The following is a 20,234-nucleotide window of genomic DNA, read 5'->3' as shown; positions in this document are numbered from 1 at the left end:
GTACATTGGATAGAGAATTACAAGTACATTCAACAACAATCAAAAAGTTCACATAGAGCCAATACAACGTCGTCCATGGAAGGATGCACGAAAAACGTAGAGTATTTACGTTAGGAGACAAGATAGTAAACATCGAATGAACAACAATTATTTAACCGATGCATAAATTTTTGCCAACCTACCTAGTGTGGAACATGGCCGCTTGTGGAAGCACCGCGGGGCTTGCGGACATTTTACGCGGTTATGCCGGAAGCATGACACGGTCCACATGTACGCTTCGGTTGACTCTCTATCAAATCTGCGTCCTCCCTCCGCCATCCCGGTTCTTGATCCTTATTCCTCACTCCATCCATCTCATTTCTTATTCGTGACTTCACCGGTCGACCTTTGGCCCGCAACAATGCCGGATTAGGCAACCACTTTGGCCCCATGGGATCCCTCCATAATGAGCGTGACTTAGGAACCACAAATCCATGCTCATAAGTGCTAAGGGCATGGTTCAAACCATAACATGGGTGAATATACGTGGTTGAATCAATATGTAAATAGTCACATACTCTAATTGCATGTGAACACGGGATCCCTATATTTTGCCATTTCCCACAATGCATGTTTTTCCCCTAACCGAACTTCATAAGCTGTGGTTTCCCCCTCTGCGCTAGACACGTTGAGTTGGGTAACTACTTGAAATATCGGCTCTTCATTGCTAAATGGCTTGAGATAGTGTTTCTCAGATTTACGCTTATTTCCATCCCACGTGGATAAGGCATATTCACTCCATTTCTTACCCTCTGACAACTCATAATGGTATTCTTTGCGCCGGTCGTGGAAATATTGAACAAGTTTGCTCCAAGTGAACTCAACCAACGCGGCAATAGGAAGGCCCCGTGCACCTTTCGGCACACCATTGAAACACTGCGATATATTGGTTGTCATTGCTCCAAAACGTCTCCCACCATCGTATGGCGGGTCCACATGTCCACATCCTCGCTCATTAGGTATGTGTATGGAAGATAATCTTGATTCTTTTCCTTACCATCCCTCCCCGTCACCTTCTTCTTCTTCCTAATGGCCTCAATTTCCACTGCTTAATGGAGTCCATTATGGTAGCAAATTTAACTACGACTAGCATATCCCGCTTTCAACGCCGGCGACTTTAGAGTCGAGTTACGAAAATGGGTGTTGAAGTTGCTAGCAACATGTCGAAGACAATATCTATGAAATACCTTTGCTTTTCCATCATCCCTTCTAGGCCGGTTTGCAATGGCGTTTTTGATACCGAGATGTCGGTCGAAATTATGCAAATGCCGTCGTCGGGTATCAGGTGGCCAATCGTTTCTGCGAGGCATCGTAAAAACCACCTCCAGCTGGACACGACTCACAATCCACAACGGCAAAGGCGAGAGGGAATACCTTGTTGTTAGCATCGGTTGCCATTGCGACCAACAACTTTCACGATATTTACCATACGAGATGGGTCCCATCAATGCGATAACCGGCTTGCGGTATTTGAATCACGATATGCATGGACCAAAAGACCAAAACACATAATGCAACAATACGGTGTGATCTTCATCGGTGGGTGTGACACGATAGCAAAGCTGGGTAGTCGGGTCACGATCAATATACGCCATTAGCAACTTTTGCGGCCTTTGGTAAGATTCTTCCCAATCTCCAAACATAAGCGCAATCGCCTTTTGTTTCGCATCCCATACCTTGTAGTAAGAAGGCTTATGGCCATTATATTTCGCCTCTATCGAGAGATGCGAGATGCTTAATTTGAGTGGTGTGATCCTCGAAGTAACTTGTTATGGATTTCTGTTGCAATAAAATTACAACTCATCATTCTACCATCATTTCGCACCCCGGTCGGTAAACACGTGTGAGGACCCACATACACGGTGACCATCCATAGATTTTGGAGCTCGGGCTTCATAACTGCGTAGACATACCACTTGCACGACTCATGCACGCATTTCGCACAAAAATTTTTCCTCGTCGACCTAGTGATCTTAAAGTTTTTGTTTTCCTTGAGGGCACAAATTGTTAATACGCGCTTCACCTCCACTTTACTCGCAAAAGTCAACCCTTTGCACAAATTCATCCCCTCTCTCCAAGTAGACACAAATGGCATCTCAATATGCGAAGGATCAACCATATTTTCCCAAGTATTTGCGAGAGAATGACAACGCGGGAGGTGCGTAGGCGGGGATTGTGTTTGTAATGTTTTGGACACTAATAACATTGTACGCATCGGGTTCACCGCCGTCCAATGTCTCATCGTCATCAATGTCCCTCTCAAAGTCCCCAAAGTCCCGAAAGTCCCCTCTCTCAATCATGTCTTCATAGTCATCTTTATCGGCAAAATCTTCACCGTTAATGGCAAGATTCTCATCAACATAGTCATCATCATCATCATCATCATCATCGTCATCATCATTGTTAACGACAGTAGTCTCATCAACATAGTCGTCGTCGTCATCATCATCGTCATCATCATTGTTAACGGCAGTAGTCTCATCAACATAGTCGTCGTCGTCATCATCATCATCATTTCCATCGGCATGAACATCATCATCCTCTACATGTGTAGAATACTCATATTGAGCATCCGGAAGCGCAACTTGTAAGCTTCTAGTTGTTTGTTGGATATCCTCTTGCCATCACGCACGCGGCTCCAAGCTTGTATGTACAACTCAATATTACTTACTTGACTATACTCTCCAACTTGTCAAACATGATCTTCACATGTTTGTCTTTTTCTATCGGCATATACTTGTAATTAATCCGGTGCTTCATGATTTCATTTGGCATACGATAAGTAATTTGCATGTTGTACGCATCAGGATTCTTACCCAACTCTTCCATGACAAGTATCTTCAATTCATCAAGGGTTTTCAACCTACGATCAACTTCGGCATAATAGGTTTTCATACCCGGCCCCTCAAATGGCAATCCCTTGTTGGCATTGGGATTCTTAAGCGGACCACCATGGTATATGATTATAAGAATATCGGGCATTGTGAACTGTTCAAGTCAAGTCCTATGTTAGTTAAATCACATAGTCGTAAAGTGAGGGAAAAAAGTAATGCAATCTTACCAATGAACATATTCAAGCCGGGTTATAGAGTGCCCATTAATATCTAAAGGCCAAGACGTAAACCTTCTAATCCTAGTGGATGGAGAGACGGAATTATCTATTACTCCATTGTGTGGTGACCTATAATGCCTAAAAGGGTTAGAAAGAACTAGGTGGGTAGAGGAGCATGATTACATACCCATTCACTACATTCATTCACTACCCATTTCATACCCAAACCAATGATAAATAAAGTCAAAGAAATTTGTAAAATCATGATAAAAATAAAAACCTAGAAATGATGAATAAAATTTTGATAATTACATACTCATTCCCATTCATTACATTCATTCACTACCCATTTCATACCCAAACTAATGATAAATAAAGTCAAAGAAATTTGTAAGATCATGATCAAAATAAAATGATGAATAAAATTTTGATAACAAAAACTATACAAATAAATACTCAAAAAATTAACACTAACAAAACAAAGTTCTATAATTCACAATATTGATAAATTAACTAAGTTATGTTAACTATCTACAAAATAAATGGTAAAACTCTTTAACCCACACCCATAGACAACATACCCAACTATAATGACAATCAAATTATGCAAACCCTTACCTTAGATATGAATTTGCTGAGAGGGAAGAGTAGTGAGAGTGGAGAATGTGGTTTTGTGAGAGTGAGTGGTGTGAGAGAGTTATGGGTGAGTGAGTTAGTGAGGGTGAGTGAGTGAGAGAGTTAGTGAGGCTGAGATTTTAGGTTTTCTCTGTGTGTTGAGCAGTGAGAGTGGAGAATGTGAGAGAGTTAAATGCCACGGGCTGAGTTTTAAATAAACATGCCCAGAGGAAATCGAGTCTATAAGACTCGAGTTACTATATAATTAAACTCGAGTTTATAAAACTCGAGTTTAGGTAGACTTAAAACTCGAGTTTATAAAACTCGAGATCCAGGTGGCATTTTTCCACCTCAGCAAGCCCAAAGCGAGCATAAAGCGAGTTTTTGAAACTCGATTTATTATGTAAATCTCGAGTTTCAAAAACTCGAGTTGCTATTTTCCTACATAGTTTCAAATTATGCCTAACTTACTATATTCATGCATCCACATGCCTAATCTGCACATTCCCCCTAATTATACATAACAAACTCACTGCTGCATAATCCAACAAGCTCATCACTGATCAGTGACAAAGTCTTTATTACAGTGTCTCTCAGTCTCAACCATGCTCAGGCTTCTCTCTATCTCCTCCAAATCCAAATCCAATTCTTTCAGAAGTTCCAGCTCTATATCGTCCTATTCATTTCCTCACTCAGAAACCCATCTCTGTAATCCAACAAACTCTCCCATCTCTTCAAATTCATCTGGGTTTCCTTCAAACCAATTCAATTCTATAAATCCAGCCAAAACTCCAGATGGGTATTCGTTTTCTCACCGTTTTGATCGAAATTTCAGTTCTTTCTACTCCAAGATTGGTTTTTGTAAGGTTTCTTCATCTGGGTATTGGCTAAATTGTGCAAATTTGAGAACTTGTGAGAGAAAAGGAAGTGGGGTTTTGAGGGTTCAGGGTGCTGTTAGTGGAATGAGGAGTTTCAGTAGTGAATCGGACCGGGAATCTATGGAGTATGATGTTGTTATTGTTGGGGCAGGACCGGCTGGGTTATCGGCGGCGATAAGGTTGAAGCAAATGTGCATTGAAAAGGGGGCTGATTTATCAGTGTGTGTTGTTGAGAAAGGTGCTGAAGTGGGTATGTTTCTCATATCAATTTGTTGAAGTTTGAATTTGATTGAATATATTGGTTTAATTCAGGCTTAATGGTCACCTAGTTAGTTACCTTGTCTGGAAAATGGTGATAAGATTAGCTTAATGGGACGTAGCATGTTAAAGGAGTTCGATTTTTTTTTTTTTTTTTGTAATTGAAACTGTAAAGACAACTTTGAATGAATGCATTTTATTTTGTTTTTTCATTTCCTTCACTAAATTTTGTTGATATATGTTCTGAATACCTTTATGTGATTTAAATGATCGGTCTCTTTTCTTTATCTTTGGAATTTTGCGTGCTAATAATTTGATATCACTGAGGATACCTTATTGTAACATGCATTTCATGTATGGTGCTTTTGAATCACTTTAATTTTCATTTGCATTGCAAAGCATGTGTGAGGCAAGGTTTAGCATTATGGTAGGCCTGGTCAACTGTAAATCTTCTTGTAATTTAAGAATGTCTGTAACAATATTCACATGGCCTGATAAAAATGAATATAAGGTTAAGGTGCTAATGCTATAAGATTTGTAAAAATTTAGAATTGTGCATATTGGTATGAATGAGTCACAATAACAAGAAAGGACAAAGTTACAACAGATTGCATTTTTAAAAAGTTAGTTAGCACTAGTTGGAGACAGTATAAGAGAAAATCCATTTGAGATGGTAATTCATAGGCAGAATTGAGGTGGAGGTTCTAAAGAGCTATGGAAAAGACAAACAATGGACATGGATTCTGATTCAGTAGAGATTTGTTGACAGAATTGCATTGCCTGAAATAGATGTTAATTTTGGGTAGGTTCTGACACATAGATAGGTGGAACAAGGTTTTTCTTAAATTCATTTTATCTTCTCCTGTTACTGCTGGATGTTATGGAATATTAAAATAGGACTCATTCTTGATACATAAACAAGCTCAATCAAAACTTCTTCTTTTTCCCAATATTTCTACAGTAGACTGTTTAAGTCGTTTTTATGAGGTCATTGCCCTTAAACAATCCATGTCAACAGTCTTCTTTATTCTCATGTCATAATAGGTGCTCACATCCTTTCTGGAAATGTTTTTGAACCCCGGGCATTGGATGAACTTCTCCCACAGTGGAAACAGGAAGAGGTCTCTCTCTTTCTCTCTTCTGTTTCTGCTTCCTCAAGTTTTGCTTCAAATTTTTCCTTATTCATTTTATGTTAACAACTGTTTCATATAATCTTTTGTAACTTAGGTTATGCATATGAAAATCACACAATTTACTCTAGGAAGATGGGACCAATCTGCCACATTTCTTTTGTTGTGTATGTTTCCTACATCAGATTGGTTACACCCTCTATGTACAGATAGCCTTATTGCCTAATGGAGCTTTTTTTTTTTTTCTTTTTGATAAGTTATTGCCTAATGGAGCTTTTATTTTTTATAGTTACGATAAAGTTTCATTAAAAAATACTAATTCATGTAAAAGAACATGAGGTAGCCAAAAAACATACAGAAAAGACTCAAGATTATGTACTAGTATGAAAGATGGAGGTCTCAGCTTCAACCTGTCATGGCCTGGATTTTTTAGGTTAGCAGCCATGCTATCCTTTGGAAGGGAAAAGTTCAAAGTATAGTAATTAATCCAACGGTGAAATCCCTCTTTCCTATTCTCAATTCCAATTGCAAATATCAACATCAAGGTCTTAGTTATCAGAAACATATTTATCCATCAAAAAACATAACTATGTAAATGTATTCACATTGTTATATGTATATTGGAGAAGTTACAATTATATAAATTTATCAAGTGGTAGATCCATCGTGAGATATGAGTAATGCTTTGTAGTTCATAGGATTAAATCCTGTTCTTCTATATTTACTTTATGTGATCTATAATTCTGCACAAAAAAATTGGTCATGAACTAAAGTTTAGGAACCGACAATGCATTTTGCCATAATTATATGAGGAAGGAAAAGCTGTTGAGGGATAATCTGTTAATGATAAAGCATGAGGAACTTACTATCAACTGAATTTGTTAATTGAAATTCCACTTGTTTTCTATTGAATTTTAATCCATGTTCTTTTCCAAATATACCTGCAGGCACCAATAAGTGTCCCTGTTTCTTCTGACAAGTTTTGGTTTCTTACAAAGAATCGTGCATTTTCACTTCCTTGTCCTTTTGATAACAAGGGAAACTATGTTATAAGGTATTTGTATATGCTTGTATAATGGATGGAGCATTTATATAGAAATGTATGTTCAAAATCCAAACACTGCATTCTTTGGCTGGCCTTTTATTTTTAACCTTCAAAAAAAGAGGAACCCACATGCGTGTATGCCATGATGATTTCATTTCATTTGCTGCCAAATCTACCTGGAAATAGCTCTGGTTTTGATTCTGTTATGTGCCTATTATAACTCACTACAATCATTTTGATCCATTTTTCCCTGGATAACTTGACTTTATGTAAGTAGTTAATTTGCACTGGAATTAATAGAAGCTTGCTGGTGTCCTAGGACTTTGCTTATGTCTACAATTAGAAAGAAGACTCACACACACACACACACACACACACACACACACACACACACACATATATATATATATATATATATATATATATATATATATATATCTGAAATTGGGTTTTTGTTGACCCTCAAATTCTTTTGCTAGTCAAGATGGTTCACGATAGAATCTCTTTGACAGAAAAAGGATTGTTTGTTTACTCATGTTATGCAACCATTACTAAGTTACTGCCTGTGTCATTCAAGGTGATAGATTCTGTTGTACCTTATTAGATGCCTCTTTCATCATATTATGTATGTTTCAATGCAACCCTTCTTTTCTGATCTAATTGTTTCATATCTTTTTGAACAAACCTCTTGTTGACCTTCTGATGTAGTTTAAGTCAGTTAGTACGTTGGATGGGGACAAAAGCTGAAGAATTGGGGGTTGAAATATATCCTGGCTTTGCTGCTAGTGAGGTACTCTATTTTTTGCTCTCTTGTTACCAATCAACATACTAGTGGACAGTTTTAAAAAACAAGTTATGGAATTGGTCAGATATTATATGATGCTAAGGACACAGTTATTGGCATTGCAACTAATGATATGGGAGTTGCCAAAGATGGTTCAAAGAAGGAAATTTTCCAGCGTGGTGTCGAATTGAAAGGCATCTCTCTCTCTCTCTCTCTCACACACACACACACACACACAAACACACACACTCACACATTATATAAAATCTCTGAGGTGGGAAATTTGTCCCCCATACTCTGTTATATGGCACATCTGCTTTCACTAGATATTGATATTTACATTTTAGACTTGTCAAATAACTGAAATACTAATTGTAATACTCTCTGTGAATTGAGTCTTGAGAGTGGCCACCACATGCAAACAATGCTGAAAAGTAGGATTGTACCCAAGGCATCTTAGGCCGGACCAGCATTGTTAATGACCATTTGACATCTTATAGTGTTTTGATTGACCAAGTTTTCCAAGCTTTTACATGATGGTTGGTAGGTAAATTATGGGTTTTAACTTGAATAAACAACTCTGTATATTTAAATGTACATTTTTACTATTTGCGTCAGTAAAATGTTTGACATTAATTAAACATTTTAGACAATGACACCTGCCTCTCTCTTGTTATTCTTCTCCTCAAAATGTAAAATACTCAGACAATTACCTTGATATAGTGGTAGATGCAAGCGTACAAGTAGGTTTTATTACAATATATATTTTGCATAGAAAGATCTAGTTATCTGTTTTTATATGTTGGTACAAACTGATATGCAATTGTGAGAATACTATGCAGGGCGCATAATGCTTCTAGCTGAGGGATGCCGGGGATCAATATCAGAGGTCAGCAGAAAATGTTTTATTGCTTTAATAGGTGCAATATTCTTAAATGTGAAGCCCTTGCTGGTCAAACTTTATTGTGATATCAGGACCTCTTTGTTTTACATTGCAGAAAATAATGAAAAAATACAACTTGAGAGAGAAAAGGCATGCTCAGCATCAGACTTATGCTTTGGGAATTAAAGAGGTAACTTTTTTTTACCAATTATAGCTCATAATGGGTGCTAGTCCATTCATTTCATATCTATTCACTTTGGGATGTATGAAATCTGACTTCTTTAAGTTTAGAGGTTGTTTGTTAAAAACTACATACGTTAGCTATTAAGTCCTAATATGTGTTAATATAAGAGTGATTTTGATTGTTTTTGTCTCTATGCCTAGTTGGTTTTCTACCTGTTCCCCCTTACTGCTAAGTGATGCACAATCTTCCATAATTTTATATCGGTGTTGTTATATGAAAAATTGATTCTTAAACAATGGGCAAGCCCTTGAATAGAGTTGTAAGCATAGTTGAAGAATTAGTAACTTTCTCTTTAAATATATCTTTAAGCAGTTGTGCCATCAAGGTTTTTCAATATGATTATGAGTTGGTATATTTGATCAAACCTTACCCACCCAAGTAATATGCTTTGCTGTAAGAGAAGAATTTCCTTAGTTTTCACCCACTTAATGCATACAAGAAGTTTATGTTGCTTGTTCCCAAGTTCAAATGCTGTGTCATACTCAGGTCTGGGAAATTGAGGAGGACAAACACAACCCTGGTTCTGTGATTCATACTTTAGGTTGGCCCTTGGATCAAAAGACATATGGCGGATCATTTTTGTACCACCTTCAAGATAGACAGGTAAATGGTTCTTATTTGCTAAAATCTTTCAGTTATTAGTTATCCAAACTATATGCAGTGCTTTTTTGGTATTATATTCCCATCTTTGCATGTAGCTATTTTGTTGTGGAAGTTAATAGAATTTGTTTAAAAGTGCATCTATGTCTACAAGTTTCAGTGCATATCATTGACATGAATCTTTCATTACTAAATTCTTGATCTGAATAACCTATTAATTCATAAATTGTCTTTCTTGATCATGCAGGTCGCTATTGGCTTGGTGGTTGCTTTGAATTATCAAAACCCTTTTTTGAACCCTTATGAGGAATTCCAGGTAAAGATCTTAATTTCCCTTTTTTTTAAATAAGTAAATATTATACTATATCTTTTATGCATATGCTTATGGATCTAAAGTATTGCATTATGTTCTCTTAGATGTATATAAAATTATATTATGATTCTGGGGGATCTAGTTTCTGTTTTCTCAGGAGACAAATATTCTTTTCGGGGGTGGGTTAGGGGATTTACAGAAATATTGTTGCATAAAATACCTCCTGAAAAGCTACTATTTTGAACCCTCATTGTGCACTCCTGCATAATATTATTAGTAGTGGTGCATTCAAGCATTTCAAGGAAATGTCTCCTTTTTTTAACCATAGCCTTGAAAGGCTGGCGGCTATAATTTATTGTAAAGTAATTTCTAGGAAATGGAGCAATTATGAAAAATGATCTCAATATTTAGAAGAAATTCATTTTTTGACATTGTGGGTGGAAATAGCCAAAAAGGGCCGTGTATAAAATTTTTACTGGAATGCATTATTAGCTGCAGAAACAGTGAAAATTTATTTGACTTCTGCATCCTATTACTCATATATGATTAAAAAAAATTAAGTAGTTTTTTATGGAAGGATTCCTATAAAAGATTTCATTAATTCCTAAGTCAAGACGGTAGACCTAGCAGCGAAATTCATGAGTTTTGAGAATTTATGATGAATTCAATTAATGCAACTCAGTATAGTCATCGGTACTACTGTTCCTATCCCAACTATTTGCAAGCTTCTGTGGTCAAGCTATATTTTTTATAGATTCAAAATTAGCTCATATTGAGCTATTAGCATCGCATCACCTAGGTAAGTAATGTCATTTTCTGTGTGGACAGTTTTTGTTTGGAGAAGGACCCACCATGAACTTTAGTTTGCAGTTGGTGAGAAGTATCTCCTTTGTTTTAAGGGTTTTGTGTGTGTGTGTGTGTGTGTTGGGGGGGGGGGGGGAATGTGGTGGGGTTGAACAAGGGTGGTGCTCATGTTGATTAACACCCTAATTTATTTTCAAAACATTAATCCTCTTTTTGAAACATAATAAATGCTACATTTCAACCTCAAATTAAAATAATTTGTTTCATATAAGTAATGCTATTTGGGAGCTATTCTAGTTGAGCTACAACTCATCGTGAATGGGAACTACTTTAATGACTATCTATTACCCTATCAAAAACAGACTGAATTAATGATTATTTTCCACAAGGTTTGTTATTGATAGGAGAGAGACATGCAATGAACTTAAGTGAATCCAGGGGTGATCCGGGGTGGATTTCCTCATATGAAAAACATTAGGCTGGGCAGATTCACTAATATATTTTGGCTATTTATACGATACGTCATTTGGTTTCTTGTGTTAGTTCCAAGGATGTGTTATGATGTCTATCCCTGCTCTAGGTCATTTAGCTGTGGATTCAAGTATTTGGAATCTTACCCAGTTCTACTATTGGTTTCTCTTCTTATAGAAACTGAAACATCACCCAGCCATCAAACCACTCTTGGAAGGTGGGAGTGTTCTCCAGTATGGTGCTCGCACTTTGAATGAAGGTGGCTTTCAGGTATGCCAGTAACCCCTAATCCACTTTCAATATATAAGAAACTCATCAAGATAGCAGAATAATCAAAAGTCAATTCTAAATTTCCTGCATGTGGCCTCCATTGTGGTCTTGTGGATCAAGTTTTGTATGGAATATTTGATTTCCCCAACAAACAAATTCTTATGTGATTGCTTGCGTTATAAATTTATTAAAATTTTACTTGGTGGTTAAAGGTAGAAAGGTCTAAGGACAAAATGTTCATATATTGAGTGCCTATATTTATCAATCAAGTTAAAAATAAGTTATACTGGAGGGAGAATCATTTGTTCTTTATTTTCTATTAGTGATTTAACAGTTAATTACTAATGATATATGCCGTTCTTTGTTGGTTATTACGTGTTATTCAAATATGAATATGATGCTAGTTAAATTTCAGTCTATTCCATATCCAGTTTTCCCTGGAGGTGCAATAATTGGATGTTCAGCTGGCTTCTTAAATGTACCAAAGATAAAGGGGACTCACACTGCAATGAAATCGGGTACCACAACAACATTCTAATTGGATGACTTTTATTTAATCTTTATTGCTGCTTGAATATGTCTATTTGAGGATATTTTAAATTAATATAAACAGTGTAATAGTTCGGAAAGTTTGAATCAAAATGGTCGTGTGCTTTTCTTTTTCTTTTTCAATTTTATCTCTGTATATGAGAGTGTTTTCTTACATATATCTTCTTGGATATTTAGAAAGAACTGGGGGGAAGGGGGAAGGGGGGAGGAACAGAAGCAATGGCGCTTGGTTCATGTGGCATTTCCACCTTGACGAACTAGGAGTGGATTGTGGAGGGTGAGGTCATGGGGTCAGACCAATGCATGTTTGAATTTTTTTTACCTATCAAAAAGGGACTGGCTTCCCATTCATTCATGTCCAGATACTATGGATGTGAGCATATCCCTATAGAAATTTATATAGTTTTTTTTTAATTGGTCAAATCAGTATTCCATGTGGCTGAAACCAATTTTTTGATTGAGGAAATTATTGGTCCTTGTGACCAACCATGGTTTTGCTAGATTTACTATTTCTTTCATTTTGTACCTATCATGATTCAATGTGAATTTACCTCATCTTTGCTTTTTTCCTATTGTGGTCAGACAAATAAATATATTTGTAATTTTTGTTACAACGTTAAAAAAAATTTACTTCTTGTAAATTGTATATATTATTAGATGTGAGTTTTCTTCTTTTCTGGACACATGATATAAATTTTTTGTTGCCATTTGCTCTTCTTCCTGTAAACTTATGTCATGGTACATTAGAGATGATTTCATTTAGGTTTTCTAAACCAATGGAATTTCATCCTTTATTGCTCTTTATTGGCTACCATTGCTGTCTATTTGGAATGATTTATTAAATATAATAATATATTCTTGTAAATGGATATTCATTCATAAGTCAAAGTTCTAGATGCATTCGCAACATTTTCATGTGTGCCTATTAGCAATAATTTTTGATAGATACGATAGTTTATTTCAAACCTATGACATCCACTCCATGATAATTGTTCTTTATTATCAAATCAAGATACTAATTGGTTTTTGGTGTAGATAAGGATTAAACCCCAGATCTCTTATTTAAGAAATAAGAGACTTTATTAGTTAAACTAACTAGAACCCGCCTATTAGCAATAATTAAGAGGATTGCTTAAAATTCTGTCATTTTTTCTAATTTTCCTGTTTCTTACAGGAATGCTAGCAGCAGAAGCTACATTTGGTGTACTTCAAGAGGGCTTGAATCTGGAAACATATTGGGATGCTTTACAGAACTCATGGATATGGGAAGAACTATACAGAGCTCGGAACTACCGGCCAGTAAGAAGCAATTCACTATCTCCTCTAATTTCAAAACTATTATTTCCCTGGATTTCCATCTTTAGCTTGAAGTTTTACTGTGCCTCTCTTTAAACTTGGTGATTTCTTTACATGTCTTCCAATGGTTGAAACACATCCATAAACTATACCTCAACTTGCCACCTCCTAAATGGATTGTATCAATTGAATATTAGAGCAGATTGCCCATAAATCATTATTTGTCTAACTGGACGGATGGTCAAAAGAATCATTCCACTCCATTTCTGATTGATCTGGGAGGTGGCTGGGTTCATTTGATGCACAAAAAGATTTAATGGCCACTAAATGGATTTTCATGTTTACTTAAATTATAATTAATATAACCTATAATCTTACAAATGTTTTCTTATCATTATAGGCATTTGAGCATGGGCTTATTCCTGGCTTGGCCATAAGTGGAGTAGAACAGTAAGATCTCACATCCTGCTGATTATGCTACTTACCATTTTTAGTGTATGAAGATCACTCATTTTTATTGTTCTTTTTTCTTCTCTCTCTCTCTCTCTCAGTGCAAACTCTTCTTTTTTTTAATGCCTTTTTTCAGTGCAAGCTCACTCACCCATATTTTTGCTTGCAGCTACATACTGAAAGGAAGATCCCCCTTCACACTGAAGCATGGGAAACCTGATCATGAAGCAACAAAGGTAAGGAGACTTTACCAAGGCTACCATGAATTCAAGTCACACTTGCACACATATAGTGACAAAGTTGATACTCAGCACTGAATAGAATGAAATAGTTTTTTTTTTTTTTTGGATAAGGCTGAATAGAATGAAATAGTTAAACTAAAGTTGTGAATTATTTTAAAGAAAAACAGTTCAGATATGATTTTGGATGGGAAAAAAGCAATTCATTAGATGGGGAAGAAACAAATAAAATCAAGCTTCACCCTAGGATATGATATGATATCAGCAATCTGTGAATGGCCATGATGTTAATTTGTGTATATTATTCAATTATACACAACAAAATGAGGTTGTAGGTGCTAATCAGAACCAGATATGTTTTTTCAATTAGAACATGCATGATTTTGTTACACCATAGTACTCAATCACTCATGGGCTGGATTGCTTTTGGTTTTCTTGTCATATGACATCTGATGCACACCCACAGAAATATAAATCATTTGTTCATTCTCCAATAACTTGATGAACATATGATCCTTGTCACCGACTCTAGAGAAGTTTTCTTCTGGTTATTTTTTATCATATTCACCTTCTAAGATCAACCACTTGATCATACAATAATTTTATTACATCATCAATATTTTGCTTATGTAACAAATTGATTGAACATCTCAGGATAGATTTATTGGCAGCATTAGATTATAGGTGCAGTCTGAGCTGTGCCCATGAGTAACAATGAATTAGATTTGAGATTTATGATCTAGCATATGCTATAGCCAAAATTTGACTTATTTTACTGTAAACAATTTTTTATCAATGCACTCAAATATGCACACAGGCAGCAATATTTTGCTAATGTAAATTTAACAAACTGATTGAACATCTCAGGATAGATATATTGGCTGCATTAGATTAATTTGCAGTCTGAGTTGTGCCCATGAGAAACAAAGAACCAGAATTGAGATTTACGATATAGCATATGCCATAGCCAAAATTTGACTTATTTTACTGTAAAAAATTACTGATCAATGCACTCGAATATGCACACAGGTTGCAAGGTTATGTTCTCCAATTAAATATCCAAAGCCAGATGGGGTTTTGTCTTTTGACGTGCCAACCTCTTTACACAGGTTTAAAACAGTGAATATATTCTCAATTTTTTTATTCATGTATATTTTAATCAGCAATTTGCAATGGAACATGTTATGTGGGAACCCACTTCACCCACCCTGTTAGGTTGCAGAATTTACAATCTTGGCTGGGTTTGGATAATGATGCAATTTTCCAAACTGATGTGTTAGGCTTGTGGTGGAGTGAGTTTTTTGTTACCTCAGTGCACCTTGCAGCATCACTTTTACGTGATGTACTTATTCTATTAAAGTTACGAGTGCATGTTATTAAATGTTTACAATAATTCCAACGTGATGGTTCATAAAAGAAGTTTCTTTACAGTTATGAAGATCCACAAAAAGAAGTCTTCTGATAATAAGAATCTTTTGAATTTGATACTCAAAAGGGATCTTTTTTTTTTGTTTATGAACATTCTTAAAAGGGAAATAAATACTTAAAACACACCTACTCTTTATAAGAATGGCAAACTAGGACCCCATATAGAAAAAGTGTTTTCTATAGGCTCCCAGATATTACAATGACAGGACGATGTTAAAGAGCCCACATTTAGTTCTGTGTGCTTGATGTGGCCTTGCGCTAAAGAATTCGTACCACTTTTGGGTGTCCTATTTTTGAATCCTGTGCTCCCATGACTCGTAAGATGTGCAGCAGGATGCTATCCTATATACACATGCAAAATTAATACCATAACATTACTGGACAGGGATCTTGCACCCATATGAGAAGGAGCATTATTTACAGAAACACTGTGGGGAAGGGAAAGCTCCAAACCAAACACCTCATAATCCTATTCTTATAATGGGATCGTGAAAAATATGGATTGTAGCCCTGGGTTTTTAGCTTGGGTAACAAACTTACCAATGACCATAATTTCATTTAAAGAGGTAAAGATTGGTGTGCCATTTTACTAATATCAACAACAACAAAAAGTTGAATTCAAGGAAATTTGATTTATTCGGGAAAAGTGCCGATGTTTACCTCTTCTTCATTTCTCTCATTTTCTTGGTATTTATATATTTGTATTTATGTGTTTGTTTAGGAGCAACACAAATCACGAACATGACCAACCTGCTCACCTTCGCTTGAGGGACCCCAAGATTCCTGAACAAGTTAATTTGCCAGACTATGCTGGACCTGAGTCACGATATTGTCCTGCACGTGTATACGAGTAATATGCAATTTGACAGTTTGTGCTTTGAGAAATCTTCTATAAATGGAGTATCTCACATTATCTTTTTAATCTCTGTTTGAAATGTAGGTATAACCCAGATGAAAAGAGTCAACTAAAATTGCAGATCAATGCTCAAAACTGCCTACACTGCAAGGTAAATATTTGAGGCCATTTGGAAGGTAGTTGGATCTTTGTGTTGATTAGCGTATGTGATATAAATTGCCTACACGCACACATTTGGAAAGAGAATTTTTATAGAAAGGGAAATATTTTATTTACCTGATAGCCGTTCTCTCTGGTAAAGTTTTTTCCCTGCACATAGTAAATCACTTTGCTAGGCAGTTGCACACACGAAACAAGCACTTGGAATGTAGCTTGCTATTCCAACCTGCTTCTAATGTATGCATTAGATGATTGAAGAAATGAAAATACATTTTGTTTGTTCAAGTTGTACCTGTATCTTTGTCCACCATCAAATTCTAGGCTCTATGGTTCTCTTTGCTTTGAACCCCAATTAACTTGGAAGTGTCAACTATTTTTTAGAATTAGAAGTTAAATCAGGCTTATGACTAACTAGATTTTGACTGGAACTTTCGCAATAGAAATGAAATTTAGAATTTGGACACCCTAAGAAATTAAGCAGATCCTATTTATCACAGCTTGACTAGATTTGTTACTTTTTACAGTAGATGTTTGTGTCTCTCAAGATGAGGTTGTGCTAATTTTTCTTGAATATTGTCAGGCATGTGATATTAAAGACCCAAAGCAAAATATTGAGTGGACTGTGCCAGAAGGTGGCGGTGGCCCAGGTTACTCAGTCATGTAGATCAAGCACTTACGTGTCTCTTATTGTTTCTTCAACCCAAAAAAAAAAAATTTAAAAATTTTAAAAAAAAAAAAAAAAAAAAAACTTTATATGTAATGTAGATAATTCATAATGCCTTTGACCATTTCAAAATAAATTAAGGTTTACACAATGCATATTTTTCTGTTGATCTCACAAGCTACATCAATAACAAAATGGCATGGATTGGCATCGAAGAACAGAAGCCATTTCAAATTATCACTCCCTTTCCCCTCCCCCCACTGCCACTCCCTTCCCTTGGAAAATGATATGGCAATCGAAGGTTCCCCCCCGGGTTGCTTTTTTTTCTTGGACTGCTGCTCTAAGCAAGATTCTTACTATTGATAATCTTCGGAAAAGGCACTTTGTTGTCCTTGAGTGGTGTTATATGTGTAAAATGTGTGGGGAATCTGTTGATCATCTCCTCCTTCACTGTCCTATAGCTTTTGAGATGTGGAGTATGGTCTTTTGCTTGTTTGGTATTTGTTGGGTGATGCCGCATAAGGTAGTGGATCTATTGGATTGTTGGGCTTGCAATTTCAGGCATCATCACAATATAGTGATTTGGAGGATGGTGCCGCACTGTTTGATGTGGTGTATCTGGCGGGAACGGAATTCTAGAAGTTTTGAGGGTCGCGATCGGTCCATTCTTGAGATTAAGTCTTTTTTCTTTTTTACTCTTCTGGAATGGTGTTTAGTTTTACCATCTTTTTCTTGTCTTTCCCTTCCTATTTTGCTTGATCATTGTAATTTGGTTTCTTGATGTTTTTGCCTCTTTAGTACATTTCCTATGTACGGGGCTGTGTTCTTCTCTAATATATTTTTATCGTTACTTATCAAAAAAAAAAATTATCGATCGAATAAGATGGCATTATAATTTGTAGAAACCAGAAAGGCATATCATGCATGGTAGAGGGAAAATTTTCCATAGATATTTCACAAGGAGCCATGTTTCATCAAGAAGGAAAATATTCCTGGCATCATCTCCCATACCCAAAAAAGGTGCAAGTTTGTTACTGAATCCTGCAATTCTGTGGAAGATATCAATCAAAGAATGTAAATGAAGCCATTCATGTGAGTGTGATGTTGCATACAGCTTACACATTATTAGATACTTTTTCGTCTAAGTGAGTAGTGCATAAGTTGCATAGCTTCAAATCAATGAATTATTCTAGCAAGATGGGGGGATATTATGAATGTTTACATCACATTTGGCCATGGTTTGAGATTTTTATGGGAAAAGCCATCAAACAATGTACAAGAAAATAATTCCAACTGGCTATAGGTTTTTTTTTTTTTATATGTATAAAGAAAATCTATAGTTTTTTTTTTTTTTAATTCCAACTAGCTATAGTTAACAAAAGCTCTATCCAATAATTCCATTACTAATTGTGCCTTTTATCTTTTATTCGAATATATATATTGTAATCCTTTGGCCTTCAATGACAATGGACCAATTTTGCCTATTTGTCTATAAGCTCTTGTAACTCCGCCTCAAGAAGAACCATCTCAATAAACTAGAATTTGTTCTCTTCATTTAGCACCTGATTGAAGTCTCTGCACAGATCCATCACCCATCTGTGCCAAGTCAATCAGCCTTCCAAACTGCTATTCTAAGCTAAAACCTAATGGCCGTACACAAAGGTAACTCAACACTTTTATCCTTTATTCAACCTGAGCTTTACATGGATAGTATTTTAATCTACACACGATGAGGTGTTAGAGTATTCACACCCAGCTGAGGTAAAAAAGCATAAAAGAGAAGGATTCATTCAAAACCTCCTCTAAACTACATTGAAAGGATCCATCAGTGTTTTAGCAAATAGTCATGGAAAAGCGTTTTGTTGCCTTACAAAGAATTACACCAAATGAACTTGTGGGATTGAGAGAAAATAAAGACAAAAAAATGTCATATTCATAAAGCACGTGATTGTTGGGCTTGTTGGCTTTGAATTTAAAAAATATGATCATTGGGTTTGAATTTCAAAAATGTGACCGTTAGGTGTTAAGTTTGCATTTCAAATATGACTATTAGATTTGAATTTGAAAATATAATAATTGGTCATTCAAATTTCAATGACTTCAGTCAAAAAACCATATCCATTATCCCTTGTTCTTCATTCTGCTGTCTTTAGAACTATAAGGAACCAAATGGATGAATTTATTTCTTAGACAATTTTGGGTGCCTAACCCCATACCTTTCCAGCTCTATATCACTCTGTGTCCCTTGAAGGACAATAAACTGGGCCACTGGGGTTCATCTTCTGTCCCAAAAGAATCTGATTCTAGCCTTTTACTGAAATCAATAATCTCACTTTGTGAATTTAGCCCACTGGTCCAAAATGGCTACACACTGGATAGCATTAATCTTATTGTTTTTGCTAAGAGGCCAAAAATGGTTCCAACTTGACCTCCTCTATTGCTTGCATATCTTCCTGTCTTAAGAGCAAAACTTGTATCTTACGTATGTTCATGTTCCAAAGCTCATTGTTGAAGTCTTCATATATGTAGAACTAGTCAAGAAAGTAACTAATGAAACATAGAACATTACTTGAAAACATAAAATAGAACGAAAGATTATATAAAACAGGCTTACTGATATTATTAAATTGAACATGGTTTTTACATTAGATATAAGGTAAGGATTTATGAGGGAGGCTAAGTTCTGCCCTTCCATTTTTACAACTTATTTATAGGCCAGGGAATTCAAAACAACTTATCTATAATTCAAAATCAATTATGTCTGATCATTCATAAGATCGTAGGGGCCTGGCTTGTGATTGACAAGTAATTGAAGAGATAGGGGTCTAGCTGAGGCAAAAATTCTGCTAGATAAGGCTGCCTTAGAGAGCAATAAATGCATTTAACATGCATGAATAAGGTTGAGTGAAGCTACTTCAGGATGTTTTTGGAACTTTTTTTTTTTTTTTTAAGTGTTGGACAAACTTAATCCCACCAGAGTAGGTCAATTACCTACTCTAGTGGTCAATTGATCTGAAAACTGGACCTTTATATCTAGTCCACACTAGATATAGTTTGAGATTGTTATGGGTAAAGCCATCATACTATGTAGTATGTACAAGAAAATAAGTCCAACTAGCTATAGTTAACAAAAGCTCTATCCAATAGTTCCATTACTAATTGTGCTTTTTTATCATTTATTCGAACATGTATATTGGAGCAATTTGG

The 20,234-nt window shown here is 35.8% G+C and overlaps 1 protein-coding gene across 1 annotated transcript; it reads left to right on the top strand.

Annotated features, from left to right (window-relative positions):
• The first annotated feature begins 4,223 nt into the window (after window positions 1-4,223).
• Window positions 4,224-17,903, top strand: LOC142631287 (electron transfer flavoprotein-ubiquinone oxidoreductase, mitochondrial). Its single transcript, XM_075805423.1, has 18 exons — window positions 4,224-4,834; window positions 5,887-5,963; window positions 6,920-7,026; window positions 7,726-7,807; window positions 7,887-7,995; window positions 8,644-8,690; window positions 8,800-8,874; window positions 9,415-9,531; window positions 9,776-9,844; window positions 11,294-11,386; window positions 11,802-11,904; window positions 13,110-13,234; window positions 13,632-13,681; window positions 13,851-13,917; window positions 14,950-15,029; window positions 16,070-16,198; window positions 16,289-16,355; window positions 16,944-17,903. Exons 1-18 carry the CDS (start codon window positions 4,312-4,314, stop codon window positions 17,025-17,027), a joined length of 2,004 nt encoding a protein of 667 aa, XP_075661538.1. The 5' UTR covers window positions 4,224-4,311; the 3' UTR covers window positions 17,028-17,903.
• Window positions 17,904-20,234: the final 2,331 nt, after the last annotated feature.

Source organism: Castanea sativa, chromosome 4, assembly GCF_040712315.1.
Source record: "Castanea sativa cultivar Marrone di Chiusa Pesio chromosome 4, ASM4071231v1".
NCBI classification, from domain to species: Eukaryota; Viridiplantae; Streptophyta; class Magnoliopsida; order Fagales; family Fagaceae; genus Castanea; species Castanea sativa.
This window is presented reverse-complemented; position numbering and strand designations above follow the sequence as displayed.